We start from the raw sequence: 19,694 nt of genomic DNA, 5'->3' as shown, positions 1-19,694 counted from the left end.
ATCCGCGCTAGCCGACCTCTGCATGGAGGTTGTTTTAATGGTGACTGAGGTGGAACTGCGTTAGAGCTGTCAAATCAACAAACGGCTCCTTGCGTTACCTTATCATGGACACTGCCACTGGATACAGCGAAACCACATCCAACTTTATTTCAGACAAATCCCACGCAGCCGTGTTACAAGTTCAAACACTTAAATGCGTGATCTTCTATTGTCTACACCTCGATTACACTGATAAGTTATAAATCCCCCCCATCCAAATTAACATGGAAACTTGCATTAACCTATCATTATTTCTATCATCAATAAGAGCCTACACTTTATATTGCCGTTTAGAACTTCTAACGCAGTAGGGATAATAAGGAAGGGAGTGGTTGATGACACACAAGAGTAGCCGCTCACCAACACCGCCAAAACATCCGCAATTCGGATGTCGTCCAACACGGGTTAACGCTCAATCTGATTGCATCGAGGCCTAAGTTGCCATCCTGAACCATCTTTCAAGATTTCATTGTAACATTGAACTCCTAGGACGGAGCACCCCTGCAGCGGTGCACACAACAACTATATACAGTGCATTTGGAAAGTATTCAGACCCCTTGACTTTATCCACATTTTGTTACATTACAGAGAAAACAGAAAACATTTTTGGAAATGTATTAAAAATAAAAATCAGAAACACATTATTTACATAATTATTCAGACACTTTGCTATGAAATTTGAAATTGAGTGCATCTTGTTTCAATTGATCATCCTTGAGATGTTTCTACAACTTGATTGGAGTCCACCGGTGATAAATTCAATTGATTGGGCATGATTTGGAAAGGCACACACCTGTCTATATAAAGCCCAACAGTTGACAGTGCATGTCAGAGCAAAAACAAAGCTATGAGGTCGAAGGAATTGTCCGTAGAGCTCAGAGACAGAATTGTGTTGAGGCACAGACCAAAAAATGTCTGCAGCATTGAAGGTACCCAAGAACACAGTGTCCTCCATCATTCTTAAATGGAAGAAATTTGGAATCACCAAGACTCTTCCAAGAGCTGGCCTCCCAGCCTAACTGAGCAATCTGGGGAGAAGGGCCTTAGTCAGGGAGGTGACCAAGAACCCGACGGTCATTCTGATAGTGCTCCAGAGTTCCTCTGTGGAGATGGGAGAACCTTCCAGAAGAACAACCATCTCTGCAGCACTCCACCAATCAGGCCCAATCAGGGGCCAGACAGAAGCCACTCCTCAGTAAAGGGCACATGACAGCCCGCATGGAGTTTGCCAAAAGGCACCTAAATGACTCTCAGAACATGAGAAACAAAATTCTCTGGTCTGATGAAACCAAGATTGAACTCTTTGGCCTGAATGCCAAGCTTCACGTCTGGAGGAAACCTGTCACCATCCCTATGGTGAAGCATTGTGGTGGCATCATCATGCTGTGGGGATGTTTTTCAGCGGCAGGGACTGGGAGAATATTCAGGATCGAGGGAAAGATGAACGGAGAGAAGTACAGAGAGATCCTTGATGAAAACCTGCTCCAGAGCGCTCAGGACAGCAGACAGGGGCGAATGTTCACCTTCCAACAGGAGAACGACCCTAAGCACACAGCCAAGACAATGCAGGAGTGTTTTTGGTACAAGTCTCTGAATGTGCTTGAGTGGCCCAGCCAGAGCCTGGACTTGAACCTGATCTGACATCACTGAAGAGACCTGAAAGTAGCTGTGCAACAAAGCTCCCCATCCAATCTTACAGAGTTTGAGAGGATCTGCAGAGAAGAATTAGAGAAACTCCCCAAATACAGGTGTGTCAAGCTTATAGTGTCATATCCAAGATGACTCAAGGCTGTAATCGCTGTCAAAGGTGCATCAACAAAGTACTGACTAAAGGGTCTGAATACTTATGTAAATGTGTTGTATTTTATTTATTTTTTATTAAAAAAACAGCAAATTGTATAAAAAACAGTTTTTGCTTTGTCATTATGGGGTATTGTGTGTAGATTGATGAGGGGGGAAAACAATTTAATAAATTTTAGAACAAGGCTGTAATGTAAGAAAATTTGGAAAAAGTCAAGAGGTCTGACTACTTTCCGAATGCACTGTATATAATGTATATGTATGTACAATTAGGTACAAGCGTAAGTGTAAGGTGTAGGTGTAAGTGTAAGGTTGCGGGATTACTTTGATCTTTACCGTGTAGAGATTGTCACGCAACATTTCAGACAGATGTTGAAATGTTCAGCTGTGTTTCAAAGGACTTACTCAGACACTGATAGTCCAGTTCCCCTGGTTTCCAACCTAGATTCACCTGCACCAAAAAGAAAGTCTGCTGATGAAATCATCAGATCCGCTACGTTTCCTGCTGCCCATGTCCCCCCTCTGGATGACACGTCACCGAGCAAGAGCGACCACTGGTCCCCCTGCGCTCTCTCCCTGGCCCTGGTTGCCTTAGGTACAGTAGGCTCCCTATGAGCATGCTTGCACTGCCCTACCTTCCACCCCTTAGAGGCTAACTACCCCCTAGACATTTGTGGAGAACCAAGAGGATTTTATAGGTTTGAGCAATATGCCAATAACTCACTCTGATATAATTTCTGCCATATTCTCTCAGATTTCAACAAGTGTCTAGGATATAGTGGTTGGGGTTCTTTATGAATAGGGCAGAATATCACTTTTATGCACTTGTAGCTTAACCCCACCACTAAGTTTTATTGCATCCCTGCTCTCACTAGAATTTGACTCTGGAACACAGACTTTTACAATTATTTTTGCTGATGCTGAATAGTGTCTCCTTGAAAGGCTGTTGTTGTTGGCATCATGTCACTTTTTGCTTACCAGTTTTACTTTCGTTTACAGCTGCCTATACAATCAATCAATTGATTGATATACAGGTAATTACCAAAATAATGGAACCACTTTTAGTTTATTGATAACAGGTGCTTCAACACAGGTGTGGTTCCTGAGTTAATTAAGGAATTAACATCCCATCATGCATAGGGTCATGTATAAAATGCCCAGTTGCACATTATAATTTTAGTATTTTCTGTTGTTGAAGGGGCTGTGTGTGTCTCAGTCACCAGATCTCAAGCCAATTGAATACTTATGGTCAATTCTGGAGCGGCGCCTGCGTTTTCCACCACCATCAACCAAACACCAAATGATGGAATTTCTCATGGAAAAATGGTGTAGCATCCCTCCAATAGAGTTCCTGACACTTGTAGAATCTATGCTAAGGCGCATTACAGCTGTTCTGGCGGCTCATGGTGGCCCAACGCCCTATTAAGACACTTTATATTGGTGTTTCCTTTATTTTGACTGTTACCTGTCTCTACACCATTCACAAATTACTTGGACAGAGCTACTGTAACTGAGACTGGTCTCAAACTGACCTGTTTTCCTACACTGTTTTTCTGTGTATGAAACTAATAGAAAGTCCATCTTGTGAAGACTGTTGTAATGTCTCCATTAACATTCAGTGCAGCTGAGTAGTTGTACTGCCCTGGTGTTGTCTATGTCTAGTCAACTATGTCTCTCATTTGTGTTCTCCCACACTCCTGTTCTTCAATCCCACTGAAATGGCTGGAAAGATAAATCCTACAGTACTTTTGTAAATCCATTTTAAAATCCTGGACAGTGCTTTTGTCAATGTGATGACCACAGATGGAAGCATTCTATTATGCATTCTGTTATAGTTTTGGACAGTCTCATTTGACTGTTTCTAGCACTGCTCCTTGGTCAAGATGTCCGTAGTTCACACACAGTGATAAGTGTCACGCCCTGATCTGTTTCACCTGTCCTTGTGATTGTCTCCACCCCTCCAGGTGTCGCTGACTTTCCCTAGTGTATTTATCCCTGTGTTTCCTGTCTATCTGTGCCAGTTCCTCTTGTATGTTTCCAAGTCAACCAGCGGTTTTCCCGGTCTCCTGCTTTTTGCATTCTCCTTTTTCTAGTCCTCCCGGTTTTGACCCTTTCCCGTTTCTGGACTTTGTACCCACCTGCCTGACCTTTACATTTACATTTACATTTAAGTCATTTAGCAGACGCTCTTATCCAGAGCGACTTACAAATTGGTGCATTCACCTTATGACATCCAGTGGAGCAGCCACTTTACAATAGTGCATCTAAATCTTTTAAGGGGGTGAGAAGGATTACTTTATCCTATCCTAGGTATTCCTTAAAGAGGTGGGGTTTCAGGTGTCTCCGGAAGGTGGTGATTGACTCCGCTGTCCTGGCGTCGTGAGGGAGTTTGTTCCACCATTGGGGGGCCAGAGCAGCGAACAGTTTTGACTGGGCTGAGCGGGAACTGTACATCCTCAGTGGTAGGGAGGCGAGCAGGCCAGAGGTGGATGAACGCAGTGCCCTTGTTTGGGTGTAGGACCTGATCAGAGCCTGGAGGTACTGAGGTGCCGTTCCCCTCACAGCTCCGTAGGCAAGCACCATGGTCTTGTAGCGGATGCGAGCTTCAACTGGAAGCCAGTGGAGAGAGCGGAGGAGCGGGGTGACGTGAGAGAACTTGGGAAGGTTGAACACCAGACGGGCTGCAGCGTTCTGGATGAGTTGTAGGGGTTTAATGGCACAGGCAGGGAGCCCAGCCAACAGCGAGTTGCAGTAATCCAGACGGGAGATGACAAGTGCCTGGATTAGGACCTGCGCCGCTTCCTGTGTGAGGCAGGGTCGTACTCTGCGGATGTTGTAGAGCATGAACCTACAGGAACGGGCCACCGCCTTGATGTTAGTTGAGAACGACAGGGTGTTGTCCAGGATCACGCCAAGGTTCTTAGCGCTCTGGGAGGAGGACACAGTGGAGTTGTCAACCGTGATGGCGAGATCATGGAACGGGCAGTCCTTCCCGGGAGGAAGAGCAGCTCCGTCTTGCCGAGGTTCAGCTTGAGGTGGTGATCCGTCATCCACACTGATATGTCTGCCAGACATGCAGAGATGCGATTCGCCACCTGGTCATCAGAAGGGGAAAGGAGAAGATTAATTGTGTGTCGTCTGCATAGCAATGATAGGAGAGACCATGTGAGGTTATGACAGAGCCAAGTGACTTGGTGTATAGCGAGAATAGGAGAGGGCCTAGAACAGAGACCTGGGGGACACCAGTGGTGAGAGCACGTGGTGAGGAGACGGATTCTCGCCACGCCACCTGGTAGGAGCGACCTGTCAGGTAGGACGCAATCCAAGCGTGGGCCGCGCCGGAGATGCCCAACTCGGAGAGGGTGGAGAGGAGGATCTGATGGTTCACAGTATCGAAGGCAGCCGATAGGTCTAGAAGGATGAGAGCAGAGGAGAGAGAGTTAGCTTTAGCAGTGCGGAGCGCCTCCGTGATACAGAGAAGAGCAGTCTCAGTTGAATGATTAGTCTTGAAACCTGACTGATTTGGATCAAGAAGGTCATTCTGAGAGAGATAGTGGGAGAGCTGGCCAAGGACGGCACGTTCAAGGGTTTTGGAGAGAAAAGAAAGAAGGGATACTGGTCTGTAGTTGTTGACATCGGAGGGATCGAGTGTAGGTTTTTTCAGAAGGGGTGCAACTCTCGCTCTCTTGAAGATGGAAGGGACGTAGCCAGCGGTCAGGGATGAGTTGATGAGGGAGTTGAGGTAAGGGAGAAGGTCTCCGGAAATGGTCTGGAGAAGAGAGGAGGGGATAGGGTCAAGCGGGCAGGTTGTTGGGCGGCCGGCCGTCACAAGACGCGAGATTTCATCTGGACAGAGAGGGGAGAAAGAGGTCAGAGCACAGGGTAGGGCAGTGTGAGCAGAACCAGCGGTGTCGTTTGACTTAGCAAACGAGGATCAGATGTCGTCGACCTTCTTTTCAAAATGGTTGACGAAGTCATCTGCAGAGAGGGAGGAGGGGGGGGGAGGGGGATTCAGGAGGGAGGAGAAGGTGGCAAAGAGCTTCCTAGGGTTAGAGGCAGATGCTTGGAATTTAGAGTGGTAGAAAGTGGCTTTAGCAGCAGCGACAGAAGAGGAAAATGTAGAGAGGAGGGAGTGAAAGGATGCCAGGTCCGCAGGGAGGCGAGTTTTCCTCCATTTCCGCTCGGCTGCCCGGAGCCCTGTTCTGTGAGCTCGCAATGAGTCGTCGAGCCACGGAGCGGGAGGGGAGGACCGAGCCGGCCTGGAAGATAGGGGACATAGAGAGTCAAAGGATGCAGAAAGGGAGGAGAGGAGGGTTGAGGAGGCGGAATCAGGAGATAGGTTGGAGAAGGTTTGAGCAGAGGGAAGAGATGATAGGATGGAAGAGGAGAGAGTAGCGGGGGAGAGAGAGCGAAGGTTGGGACGGCGCGATACCATCCGAGTAGGGGCAGTGTGGGAAGTGTTGGATGAGAGCGAGAGGGAAAAGGATACAAGGTAGTGGTCGGAGACTTGGAGGGGAGTTGCAATGAGGTTAGTGGAAGAACAGCATCTAGTAAAGATGAGGTCGAGCGTATTGCCTGCCTTGTGAGTAGGGGGGGACGGTGAGAGGGAGAGGTCAAAAGAGGAGAGGAGTGGAAAGAAGGAGGCAGAGAGGAAAGAGTCAAAGGTAGACATGGGGAGGTTAAAGTCACCCAGAACTGTGAGAGGTGAGCCGTCCTCAGGAAAGGAGCTTATCAAGGCATCAAGCTCATTGATGAACTCTCCGAGGGAACCTGGAGGGCGATAAATGATAAGGATGTTAAGCTTGAAAGGGCTGGTAACTGTGACAGCATGGAATTCAAAGGAGGCGATAGACAGATGGGTAAGGGGAGAAAGAGAGAATGACCACTTGGGAGAGATGAGGATCCCGGTGCCACCACCCCACTGACCAGAAGCTCTCGGGGTGTGCGAGAACACGTGGGCGGACGAAGAGAGAGCAGTAGGAGTAGCAGTGTTATCTGTGGTGATCCATGTTTCCGTCAGTGCCAAGAAGTCGAGGACTGGAGGGAGGCATAGGCTGAGATGAACTCTGCCTTGTTGGCCGCAGATCGTCAGTTCCAGAGGCTACCGGAGACCTGGAACTCCACGTGGGTCGTGCGCTGGGACCACCAGATTAGGGTGGCCGCGGCCACGCGGTGTGGAGCGTTTGTATGGTCTGTGCAGAGAGGAGAGAACAGGGATAGACAGACACATAGTTGACAGGCTACAGAAGAGGCTACGCTAATGCAAAGGAGATTGGAATGACAAGTGGACTACACGTCTCGAATGTTCAGAAAGTTGAGCTTACGTAGCAAGAATCTTATTGACTAAAATGATTAAAAATGATACAGTACTGCTGAAGTAGGCTAGCTGGCAGTGGCTGCGTTGTTGACTTTGTAGGCTAGCTGGCAGTGGCTGCGTTGTTGATTCGGGGGCTAGCTGGCTAGCTAGCAGTGTTGATTACGTTACGTTGCGTTAAAAGAACGACAATAGCTGGCTAGGTAACCTAGAAAATCGCTCTAGACTACACAATTATCTTTGATACAGAGACGGCTATGTAGCTAGCTACGATCAAACAAATCAAACCGTTGTACTGTAATGAAATGAAATGAAAATGTGATACTACCTGTGGAGCGAGGCGGAATGTGACCGGGTTGTTGAGTTCTAATCGGTAGACGTTGGCTAGCTGTTGGCTAGCTAGCTGTGTCTCCTACGTTAAGGACGACAAATAGCTGGCTGCGTTGTTGATTCAGGGGCTAGCTGGCTAGCTAGCTAGCAGTGTTGATTACGTTACATTGCGTTAAAAGAACGACAATAGCTGGCTAGGTAACCTAGAAAATCGCTCTAGACTACACAATTATCTACACAATTATCTTTGATACAGAGACGGCTATGTAGCTAGCTATGTAGACGGTGGGCGTTAGCTAGCTGGCTAGCTGCTGGGCAGATACGTTAGGACGACGAAATACGATAATTACGCAATTATCTTTGATACAAAGACGGCTATGTAGCTAGCTAAGAAGAAATTGCTAAGATTAGACAAATCAAGCCGTTGTACTATAATGAAATGTAATGAAATGTAATGAAAAGTTATACTACCTGCAGACCGAAGTGCAGACCGAAGTGCGGATGCGACTGCTCCGCACTTCGTACCTTTCTGCCTGCCTTGACCCCGAGCCTGTCTGCCACTCTGTACCTCCTGGATTCTGATCTGGTTTTGACCTTTTTGCCTGTCCACGACCATTCTCTTGCCTACCCCTTTGGATGAATAAACATTGTAAGACTCCAACCATCTGCCTCCTGAGTCTGCATCTGGGTCTCACCTTGTGCCTTGATAGTACGAACTGGCCATGACAGACCCAGCAGACTTGGACCAGCTCTGCCACGCGGTCTACCTGCAGGAAGTCACCATTAGGAGAAATGAGGAGTTGGTACAGGGCCATTTGGAAGGGCTCAGGTCCTTGACGGTACGCCATGACTATGGGTTAAAGGCTATTATGGAGAAAATCAGGGAGTTAGCTCAGAGGTTGCCTGTCAACTCTGGAAAAAACACAATCACCCAGTAATTTTTCCCTTATTTGTAGTGTGTTTGTACAGCCTATCCCGGCTCCCCGAGAACCCTGCTTACCACCTCCGGAGCGACCACCTCCGGAGCGATATTCGGGGAATCTTAGTACCTACCGGGGTTTTCTATTTCAGGGCTCACTTATTTTTGTGCTACAGCTATCTTTGTTTCCTTCAGACAGATCAAAGATGGTGTATATTATTACGCTAATGTCGGGAAGGGCGCTCTTCTGGGCTATGGCAGTTTGGGAGCAACAATCTGCCATTTGTGGTCATCTGGAGGAATTTATGGCAGAAGTGAGAAAGGTATTTGAATCTCCCGTTTCTGGGAGAAAGACAGCCAGTACGCGGTTGGTTTTCGCATTTTGGCCGCCAAGAGGGCCTGGAATTCGGAGTCTCTTTTCGATACTTTTTTGCACAGATTATCTGAGGTAAAGGATGAGGTAGCTGCTCGGGCATTGCCGATGGATCTTGACTCCCTTATCACCCTAACCATTAAAATTGATGGACACCTAAGGGAACGCAAGAGTGAGAGGAGGTCTGGTCTCGGGCACACTCGTGCACCCGCTATAGCGTGTTCACCTCCAAGGGAATCGTCTTCCGAGAGGATTCTAAGCCACCCGAGACCTCTCGTGAATCTACGATGGGTGAGTTGGATACTCCTGAGCCTGTACAGTTGGTAAGAGCTAGGTTATCATTTGGGGAACGCTCACGGAGGATGAACAGTAACTGTTGTCTGTACTGTGGAGGGGCAGGACATTTATAGCTACCCTATTAGGAAACCCTTGTCTCTAATGGGTACCAGCACCATGGTGAGTCAGACTGGGATTTCCCTAATTCCCATCACCTGCACACCTTTTTTGTGCTTGTACTGTGGGGAGACCAATCTAAGTCTCTGAGTGCTGATGGAAGTTTTATGGATGCCACTATTGCTTCGGAGCATGGTATTCCCACTCAGCCTCTCTGTTCACATGGATGCTAGTGCACTGGACGGCCGCTCTCTAGGGGAAGTCACCCATAGTACTGTGCCCATTCAATTACGGGTTTCTGGTAACCACAGTGAGACCATACAGTTCCTCCTCATTGCATCTCCCCATTTTCCAGTTGTTTTTGGATTTTCCTGGCTTCAAAAGCACAATCTTGTGATTGACTGGACCACAAGCTCCATCCTCGGTTGGAGTCCTTTTTGCCATTCCCACTGCCTTCGATCAGCACAGCCTTTTCTTTGTGGAGAAGGACAAGACCCTGCATCCATGCATTGACTACCGGGGACTTAACGACATTACTGTCAAGAAATGTTACCCCCTACCTCGTCTCAGCTCTAGAAGGCATTCTGCACCCTTATTGGGTCATCGGCCAGCCTGTCATCCGGATTCCATCCCCAACCCAAGTCAGTCGGAGCGAGCCAACCAAGCCCTGGAAACCACACTTAGATGCCTAGTCTCAACCAATCCCACTACCTGGAGCCAACTAGTCTGGGTGGTGTATGCCCGGAACACCCTTCACTGTTCTGCCACGGGACTCTGCCCTTCCGAGTGCTCCATGGGGTATCAGCCTCCATTCTTCCTGGAACAAGAGCAGGAAGTCAGCGTACCCCTGGCCCAGATGTTTGTCCGACACTGTCGACGTACCTGGAGAAGAGCCAGGGCGGCAATTCTCAAGTCCAACTCCAGGTATCGTCGACAAGCGCACCGTCGCCGGACCCCAGCTCCCCGCTACCGCATTGGGCAGAGGGTATGGCTTTCCACTTGGAACCTGCCCCTGCGGGTAGAGTCCAGCAAATTGTCTCCCCGGTTCATTGGTCCTTTTCCCATCTCCAGAGTCGTGAGTTCCACTGCTGTCCGTCTTGTTACCCCTTACCCTCCGTATCCACCCTACCTTCCATTTGTCCAGAATTAAGCCTGTGTCTCACTGTCCTTTGTCTTCTGTTTCCAGGCCCATCCCGCCCCCCTGAGTAATCGATGGCCAGCCAGTGTATACGGTGAGACGCCTCCTGAAGGTTCGACCTCGGGGCAGGGGTTTCCAGTACCTGGTTGACTGGGAGGGTTATGGCCTGGAGGAGAGGTGCTGGGTTCCTGCTAAAGAGATCTTGGACCCGGCCCTCATCACCGATTTCCACCGCCGACACCCCGGTCAGCCAGGTATGCGCCCAGGTAGGAGGCGTCCCTGGGGGGAGGGGGGTGTCCCTCCCTAATCTGTTTCACATGTCCTTGTGATTGTCTTCACCCCCGCCAGGTGTTGCAGATTTTTCCTAGTATATTTATCCCTGTGTTTCCTGTCTCTCTGTGCCAGTTCCTCTTGTATGTTTCCAAGTCAACCAGCGGATTTCCTGTTCTCCTGCTTTTTGCATTCTCCTTTTTCTAGTCCTCCCGGTTTTGACCCTTGCCTGTGTCTGGACTTTGTACCCGCCTGCCTGACCTTTCTGCCTGTCTGCCACTCTGTACCCCCTGGATTCTGATCTGGTTTTGACCTTTTGCCTGTCCACGACCATTCTCTTGCCTACCCCTTTGGATTAATAAACATTGTAAGACTCCAACCATCTGCCTCCTGAGTCTGCATCTGTGTCTCACCTTGTGCCTTGATAGATATGGACCTGTGTGTCAGTGTGCCTGCATGTTTTTCTGTTGGCTTATTCGTGGGTTGTGTATGCTACTCCTAGGATCAGAAGGAGGAAGGAGATGGTCTAGGGAAGAGGAGGAAGAGGAGGCCCTGAAGAGAAAGCAGCTCCAGGAGGAGCATATCAACAAGGTTAGAGAAGGCACATTAATAACCTGTTCCCACAAACACACACTGGCCCAGATAGGCAGCTCTGCCCTACTATTGTACAGTATGTTTGAAAAACGTTTTTCCTGCAGGTATAATGCTTCGAAGCATGATCAAGCCTTCATACTGTCTCATAATAATGTTTACACTACGTTATGTTTCAACATTTTAACTGACTCAAAATATCTGGTGTTTAGTAAGGATCATTATGAGATCAAAAAACAGAAGATGGTCATACGTGCTCAGGACAAGTGTTACAGTGCGTTATAACTTGATCATAATGCATTATACCTACAGGCTTTAAAAAGGCACTGATCACGCCGTTTGGCATGTGTATTTTTCTGTTGCTCATTTAAAAATCGAAATTTCGGTCTTGGGGGTGAATTTCCTGACCGATTCCGCATTTGGTTAATGATTTTTCTCCCCCATGAGGCACTGTAGACGCAGAAGCTTATTTCACTTACTCAAAATCCACAGAATGGACATCTAACTAAGGTGTTTGGTGCAGTATTTCTCAAGTAGAAAATGTGCAATGTGTTGTCTTATGTAAACAAAGTCAGGCTGCTGGGCAGGTCTGTCTCTCTATCTATGCTATTAGATAGAGAGCAATCACCACAGCTGTTCACCCCATCTTAGTGGGAAAATATAAATGTACGTCAAATTAAAACCCAACCTTCATTTACCCGTTGTGTCACACGGATGTTCCAAACTCCGTTTTAGACAAGACTGACTATGACCCAAATTATACTCTTTACACTTTATTACATTGTACATACTAGAATAACTGTTTCTGACTCATATTGATGCCACGTAGGCTGTTTTCAAAAGGATTCATTGCTTTTTATAGACAGTTTCTCTTTAAGTTACATTTTACCATAATGTTCTGTGGGTCCACAGATCCAGTCTGGTTTGGGGAAGCTGATAATGAAGGAGGAGAATGAGAAGGAGCAGATCAGGGAACGCAGCCAATCAGCTCAGCGCTATGATCCCCAGCAGACGAACTGTGATGGAGGTATGTTCTAACCAACCTCACCATATAGTAATTAGCACATTGTTTAGAAGAACCACATCAAAGGAGCTGTAAATTATGGTGGTGTTCATTAGGCACCAAATTGAAGAAAGCAGTCAGAAGCGAATTGAAATAGTACCTCTATATATAGAGTAGAGTCTTTATTATCCCTGAGGTGCAATTAATTTTGCAGCACGTAGTTAACAAAACACAATGAGCACATAACAATACATTTACACAAAAACAAAACCAGTATATACAGCAATCTGTACACAGCACACGATACAGTTTGTTTGTGGAAGCTCACAGCAGCTGGGTTGACAATTTAGACCTGTTCGTTTTAAACTTAGGCAGCCTGTATCTGCCCTCTGAGGGAAGCATTGTAAATTCATCATATAAGGGATGCTGGGAGTCTCTCCGAATTGATTGCACCTTGAGTCTGACTTGTGCCTAACATGCTGATCATACCGCCCGCGTTAATAAGTTTGCGCAATTCAACGAGTGGGGGTGTCTGCGTAGCCACGCACTAAAATAGAACTAGGTTCTATTTTTTATGCTTGACTCGCTGAAAGTCCCATCTCTTCATTGGCTTTTAGGAGCATAAACTCGTGTGGGTGATTTAAAAGATGAAACAAGGTCCACACTCCAGTCCAGTTAGTACCGTTAATGCACCTAGAGAATATACGATTTTGTGACTCAAAATAGGTCCCAATTCAACAACGATCCAGAAAAAAAGCACCTTGTGCATTTCGGGTAAAATAACAACAAGCTAGCTAGCTAATTGTCCATGAATGTTTCAACCTGTCCCCAAATTAATATAGTTGGTTCAGAGTTTATTCATACCAATGATGCTGCTACTTTATTTCACAACACCACTTCCTGTCACGGTCTTCCTCCTCTTCATCTGAAGAGGAGAGGCGAGAAGGATCGGAGGACCAAAATGCGGCGTGGTTTGTGTTCATCTTGAATTTTAATAAAGAAAACACTGAACACTGAAAAACACTATACAAAAACAATAAACAAAATAATGACCGTGAAGCTAATGAGAACTGTGCTGACACAAGCAATCAACATAGACAATCACCCACAAACAAACAGTGAAACCCAGGCTACCTAAGTATGATTCTCAATCAGAGACAACTAATGACACCTGCCTCTGATTGAGAACCATACTAGGCCGAAACATACAAATCCCAAAATCATAGAAAAACAAACAGACTGCCCACCCCAACTCAAGCCCTGACCATACTAAATAATGACAAAACAACAGAAATAAAGGTCAGAACGTGACAGTACCCCCCCCCCCCAAAGGTGCGGACTCCGGCCGCAAAACCTTAACCTATAGGGGAGGGTCTGGGTGGGCGTCTGTCCGTGGTGGCGGCTCTGGCACGGGACGTGGACCCCACTTCAACACAGTCTTTCTCCGCCTCATTGTCCGCCTCCGTGGCCTCCTGAACACGGCGACCCTTCTAAATGGCCCCACTGGACTGGGGGGCAGCTCGGGACAGAGGGGCGGAAGCTCTGGCGCCTCTGGACTGAGGTTCTCTGGCGCTTCTGGACTGAGGGGCTCTGGCGCCTCTGGACTGAGGGGCACTGGCGCCTCTGGACTGAGGGGCTCTGGCGCCTCTAGACTGAGGGGCTTTGGCGCCTCTGGAGTGAGGGGCTCTAGCGCCTCTGGACTGAGGGGCTCTGGCGCCTCTGGACTGAGGGGCTCTAGACTGAGGGGCTCTGGCGCCTCTGGAGCGGGAGACTCCGGCAGCTCCGGACAGGCGGGAACACCTGTAGGGAGGAGACAGAGAGACAGCCTGGTGCGTGGGGCTGCCACAGGACCCATCAGGCTGGGGAGACCTACAGGAGGCTTGGTGTTAGGAGGAGGCACCTGAAGGACCGAGCTGTGGGGGAGCACTGGAGCTCTGGTGTGCAACCTTGGCACCACTCCCCCAGGCTGGATCACTACTCTAGTCCGGACCCTCCAGAGTGCAGGCACAGGTTGACTGTGGGTAAGCACGGGAGATCTAGTACCTACTACGTGCACCCCTCCCTTAGGCTCCACTCCCACATTTGCCCGGCACGAGCGGAGCGCAGGCATAGGACGCACTGCACCCTCCCAGCGCCCCGGAGACACAGTACGCAGAGCCGGCGTAGGATACCCTGGACCAAAACTGCGTACCGGCGACCAGACACGCTGAGCAGGCACCATACGCCCTGGCTCGATGCCTCGCATGACACTTTCGGGGGTTGCCCTATAGCGCACCGGGCTATGGGCACGTACTGGCGACACCGTGCGCTTAACCGCATAACACGGTGCCTGACCAGTAATGCGCTGCTTATAATAAGTACGAGGAGTGAGCTCAGGTCTGCTACCTGGTTTAGCCCCACACCTCCTGTGCCTCCCCCCCAAAAAAATTGGGGACTGCCTCTCGTCCCTGTCGCGCTGCCGTGCTGCCTCCTCATATCGCCGCCCCTCAGCTTTCGCTGCCTCCAGCTCTGCTTTGGAGCGGCGATATTCCCCAGCCTGTGCCCAGGGTCCCTCTCCGTTCAATATCTCCTCCCATGTCCAGGAGTCCTGTGATGCTGGCCGCTGTCCCTGCTGCTGCTCACCACGCAGCTTGGTCCTGTTGTGGTGGGTGATTCTGTCACGGTCTTCCTCCTCTTCATCTGAAGAGGAGAGGCGAGAAGGATCGGAGGGCCAAAATGCGGCGTGGTTTGTGTTAATCTTGAATTTTAATAAAGAAAACACTGAAACACACTATACAAAAACAATAAACGGAATAACGACCGTGAAGCTAATGAGAACTGTGCTGACACAAGCAATCAACATAGACAATCACCCACCACAACAGGACCAAGCGGCCTGGTGACAGGCAGCGGAAGCAGGAGCAGCGCATGGAGGAATGGACATGGGATGACGTTTTGGACGGTAAGTGTTGCTACACATGCGAGGAGATCCTGGCGGGAATGGATCGCCTCCCATGGGAACAGGTGGAACTAGCTAATAGAGCAGAGGCAGCCGGAGAGAGGAATTGGCGATACGAGGGAACACGGCTGGCAAGGAAGCCCGAGAGGCAGCCCCAAAAATGTATTGGGGGGTGGCACACAGGAAGTATGGCGAAGCCAGGTAAGAGACCTGAGCCAACTTCCTGTGCTTACCGGAGGGTGAGAGACCGGGCAGGCACCGTGTTATGCGGTGGAGCGCACGGTGTCCCCAGTGCGGTTGCATAGCCTGGTGCGGTACATACCAGCTCCACGTATCGGCCGGGCTAGAGTGGACATCGAGCCAAGTGCAATGAAGCCGGCTCTATGCATCTGGTCTCCAGTGCGTCTCCTTGGGCTGGCGTACATGGCACCAGCCTTGCGCATGATGTCCCCGGTTCGCCTGCACAGCCCAGTGCGGGCTATTCCACCTCGCCGCACTGGCAGGGCGACCAGGAGCATTCAACAAGGTAAGGTTGGGCAGGCTCGGTGCTCAAGAGCTCCAGTGCGCCTGCACGGTCTGGTCTATCCGGTACCACCTCCACGCACCAGCCCTCCGGTGGCAGCCCCCCGCACCAGGCTGTCTCAGTCTCCTCCCTACAGGTGCTCCCGCCTGTCCAGTGCTGCCGGAGCCTTCCTCCTCTCCAGCGCTGCCGGAGTCTCCCGCCTGTCCAGTGCTGCCGGAGCCTTCCTCCTCTCCAGCGCTGCCGGAGTCTCCCGCCTGTCCAGCGCTGCCGGAGCCTTCCTCCTCTCCAGCGCTGCCGGAGTCTCCCGCCTGTCCAGCGCTGCCGGAGCCTTCCTCCTCTCCAGCGCTGCCGGAGTCTCCCGCCTGTCCGGCGCTGCCAGAGCTTCCGCCCCTCAGTCCAGAGGCGCCAGAGCTCCTCTGTCCAGCGCTGCCGGAGCCTTCCTCCTCTCCAGCGCTGCCGGAGTCTCCCGCCTGTCCAGCGCTGCCAGAGCCTTCCTCCTCACCAGCGCTGCCAGAGTCTCCCGCCTGTCCGGCGCTGCCAGAGCTTCTGCCCCTCAGTCCAGAGGCGCCAGAGCTCCTCTGTCCAGCGCTGCCGGAGCCTTCCTCCTCTCCAGCGCTGCCGGAGTCTCCCGCCTGTCCAGCGCTGCCAGAGCCTTCCTCCTCTCCAGCGCTGCCGGAGTCTCCCGCCTGTCCGGCGCTGCCAGAGCTTCCGCCCCTCAGTCCAGAGGCGCCAGAGCTCCTCCATCCAGCGCTGCCAGAGTCTCCAGTCTGCCCAGCGCCGCCTGAGCTACCCGTCTGCCTAGCGCCATCAGAGCCGCCAGTCTGCAAGGAGCCGCCAGTCTGCAAGGAGCCGCCAGTGCCGCCAGTCTGCAAGGAGCCACCAATGCCGCCAGTCAGCCAGGAGCCGCCAGTCAGCCAGGAGCCGCCAGTGCCGCCAGTCAGCCAGGAGCCGCCAGTGCCGCCAGGATCTGCCAGAGTCGCCAGTCAGCCAGGATCTGCCAGAGCCGCCAGTCAGCCAGGATCTGCCAGAGCCGCAATTCAGCCAGGATCTGCCAAAGCCGCCATTCAGCAAGGATCTGCCAGAGCCGCCATTCAGCCAAGATCTGCAAGAGCCGCCATTCAGCCAGGATGACAGTCTCCCACCTGTCCAGCGCTGCCAGAGCCTTCCTCCTCTCCAGCGCTGCCGGAGTCTCCCGCCTGTCCGGCGCTGCCAGAGCTTCCGCCCCTCAGTCCAGAGGTGCCAGAGCTCCTCTGTCCAGCGCTGCCGGATCCTTCCTCCTCTCCAGCGTTGCCGGAGTCTCCCGCCTGTCCAGTGCTGCCAGAGCCTTCCTCCTCTCCAGCGCTGCCGGATTCTCCCGCCTGTCCGGCGCTGCCAGTGCTTCCGCCCCTCAGTCCAGAGGCGCCAGAGCTCCTCCATCCAGCGCTGCCGGAGTCTCCAGTCTGCCCAGCGCCGCCTGAGCTACCCGTCTGCCTAGCGCCATCAGAACCGCCAGTCTGCAAGGAGCCGCCAGTCTGCAAGGAGCCGCCAGTCTGCAAGGAGCCGCCAGTGCCGCCAGTCTGCCAGTGCCGCCAGTCAGCCAGGAGCCGCCAGTGCTGCCAGGATCTGCCAGAGTCGCCAGTCAGCCAGGATCTGCCAGAGCCGCCAGTCAGCCAGGATCTGCCAGAGCCGCAATTTAGCCAGGATCTGCCAGAGCCGTTATTCAGCAAGGATCTGCCAGAGCCGCCATTCAGCCAAGATCTGCAAGAGCCGCCATTCAGCCAGGATGACAGTCTCCCACCTGTCCAGCGCTGCCAGAGCCTTCCTCCTCTCCAGCGCTGCCGGAGTCTCCCGCCTGTCCGGCGCTGCCAGAGCTTCCGCCCCTCAGTCCAGAGGTGCCAGCGCTGCCGGAGCCTTCCTCCTCTCCAGCGCTGCCGGAGTCTCCCGCCTGTCCAGTGCTGCCAGAGCCTTCCTCCTCTCCAGCGCTGCCGGATTCTCCCGCCTGTCCGGCGCTGCCAGAGCTTCCGCCCCTCAGTCCAGAGGCGCCAGAGCTCCTCCATCCGGCGCTGCCGGAGTCTCCAGTCTGCCCAGCGCCGCCTGAGCTACCCGTCTGCCTAGCGCCATCAGAGTCGCCAGTCTGCAAGGAGCCGCCAGGATCTGCCAGAGCCGCCAGTCAGCCAGGATCTGCCAGAGCCGCCAGTCAGCCAGGATCTGCCAGAGCCGCCATTCAGCCAGGATCGACCAGAGCCGCCAGTCAGCCAGGATCTGCCAGAGTTGTCAGCCAGTATGGAGCTACCCCTCTGTCCCGAGCTGCCTCTCTGTCCCGAGCTGCCCCTCAGTCCAGTGGGGTCATTTAGAAGGGTCGCCGTTGTTAGGAAGCCACGGAGCCGGACAATGAGGCGGACTAAGACTATGGTGAAGTGGGGTCCACGTCCCGCGCCAGAGCCGCCACCGCAGACAGACGCCCACCCAGACCCTCCCCTATAGGTTAAGGTTTTGCGGCCGGAGTCCGCACCTTTGGGGGGGGGTGTACTGTCACGTTCTGACCTTTAATTCCTTTGTTTTGTATTTATTTAGTATGGTCAGGGCGTGAGTTGGGGTGGGCAGTCTATGTTTGTTTTTCTGTGATTTTGGGATTTGTATGTTTCGGCCTAGTATGGTTCTCAATCAGAGGCAGGTGTCATTAGTTGTCTCTGATTGAGAATCATACTTAGGTAGCCTGGGTTTCACTGTTTGTTTGTGGGTGATTGTCTATGTTGAGTGTTTGTGCCAGCACAGTTCTCATTAGCTTCACGGTCGTTATTTCGTTTATTGTTTTTGTGTAGTGTGTTTCAGTGTTCAGTGTTTTCTTTATTAAATATCAAGATGAACACAAACCACGCTGCATTTTGGTCCTCCTCTCCTTCCCAGGAGGAATCCCGTGACACTTCCAAGATGGAGTAGCAGTCAGATGTGTGTCTGTCTTGTCCCATCCTATCCCATGTATATATTGTTTCTTCGTATATATTTTAATCTCACTTCCCATCTACGGTCCTCACCGTTAACTCGGACATCAGCCAGCCTCAACCCGATCAATTCCTGCCAGTCTGCACAGCGCAATATCAACCCAGAGTATATCGGACTGCTTTTTCTCTGCCACATCTCCAGATTCTTACCGCAAGCTCTGAACCTTTACACCGGATCATCGCAACTAGCTAGCTGCTATTCGAGTGGCTACTCCTGGCTAACGTCTCTGTCCCGAAGCAAGCACCAGTTAGCCTGGAGCTAGCCTCGAGCTAGGCCCATCTCCCGGCTAGCCAAAGAGGTCCACCAGCCAATTCTTGGGCTACAATTCCTATTTTGCCAATTGGCCTGGAACCTTTACTGCCGACACGGAGCCCCTGCCGACGTAACCGTCCGAGGTGGTCTCAACAGGCTCTTCCGTTGCGAATCGCCATGTCTCCAGCTCGCCTAGCGTAGCAGCGACAACGCTCATTGGACCCTATGATCACTCGGCTACACCTCACCTGGCTTAACGGGTGCCCCAAGAGACAAAACCTCTCATCGTCACTCAATGCCTAGGTTTACCAACACTGTACTCACATCCTATCATACCCTTGTCTGTACATTATGCCTTGATTCTACTCTTCCGTGCCCAGAAATCTGCTCCTTTTACTCTCTGTTCCGAATGCACTAGATGACCAGTTCTTATAGCCTTTAGCCGTACCCTTATCCTACCCCTCCTCTGCTGATGTATAGGTTAACCCAGGCCCTGCAGCCCACAACATCACTCCCATTCCCCAGGCACCCTCATTTGTTGACTTCTGTAACCATAAAAGCCTTGGTTTCATGCATGTTAACATTAGAAGCCTCCTCCCTAAGTTTGTTTTATTCACTGCTTTAGCACACTCCGCCAACCCTGATGTGCTAGACATGTCTGAATCGTGGCTTAGGAAGGCCACAAACAATCCTGAAATTTCCATCCCTATCTATTACATTTTCCGACAAGATAGAACTGCCAAAGGGGGCGGAATTGCAATCTACTGTAGAGAACTCTGCAAGCTGTCATATTATCCAGGTCTGTGCCCAAACAATTCGAGTTTCTGCT

General features: G+C 51.1%; 1 protein-coding gene across 1 annotated transcript in view; it reads left to right on the top strand.

Annotated features, from left to right (window-relative positions):
* Positions 1-19,694, top strand: part of LOC115106754 (actin-binding LIM protein 1-like) — a 115,429-nt gene that overhangs the window by 77,113 nt on the left and 18,622 nt on the right. The window contains exons 16-18 of the mRNA XM_065008067.1: positions 8,799-8,813; positions 11,091-11,167; positions 12,080-12,194. Coding sequence (XP_064864139.1) covers positions 8,799-8,813; positions 11,091-11,167; positions 12,080-12,194 — 207 coding nt within the window. The remainder of the gene's footprint in view (positions 1-8,798; positions 8,814-11,090; positions 11,168-12,079; positions 12,195-19,694) is intronic.

Source organism: Oncorhynchus nerka, linkage group LG23 (genome assembly GCF_034236695.1).
Source record: "Oncorhynchus nerka isolate Pitt River linkage group LG23, Oner_Uvic_2.0, whole genome shotgun sequence".
Classification (NCBI taxonomy): Eukaryota; Metazoa; Chordata; class Actinopteri; order Salmoniformes; family Salmonidae; genus Oncorhynchus; species Oncorhynchus nerka.
This window is presented reverse-complemented; position numbering and strand designations above follow the sequence as displayed.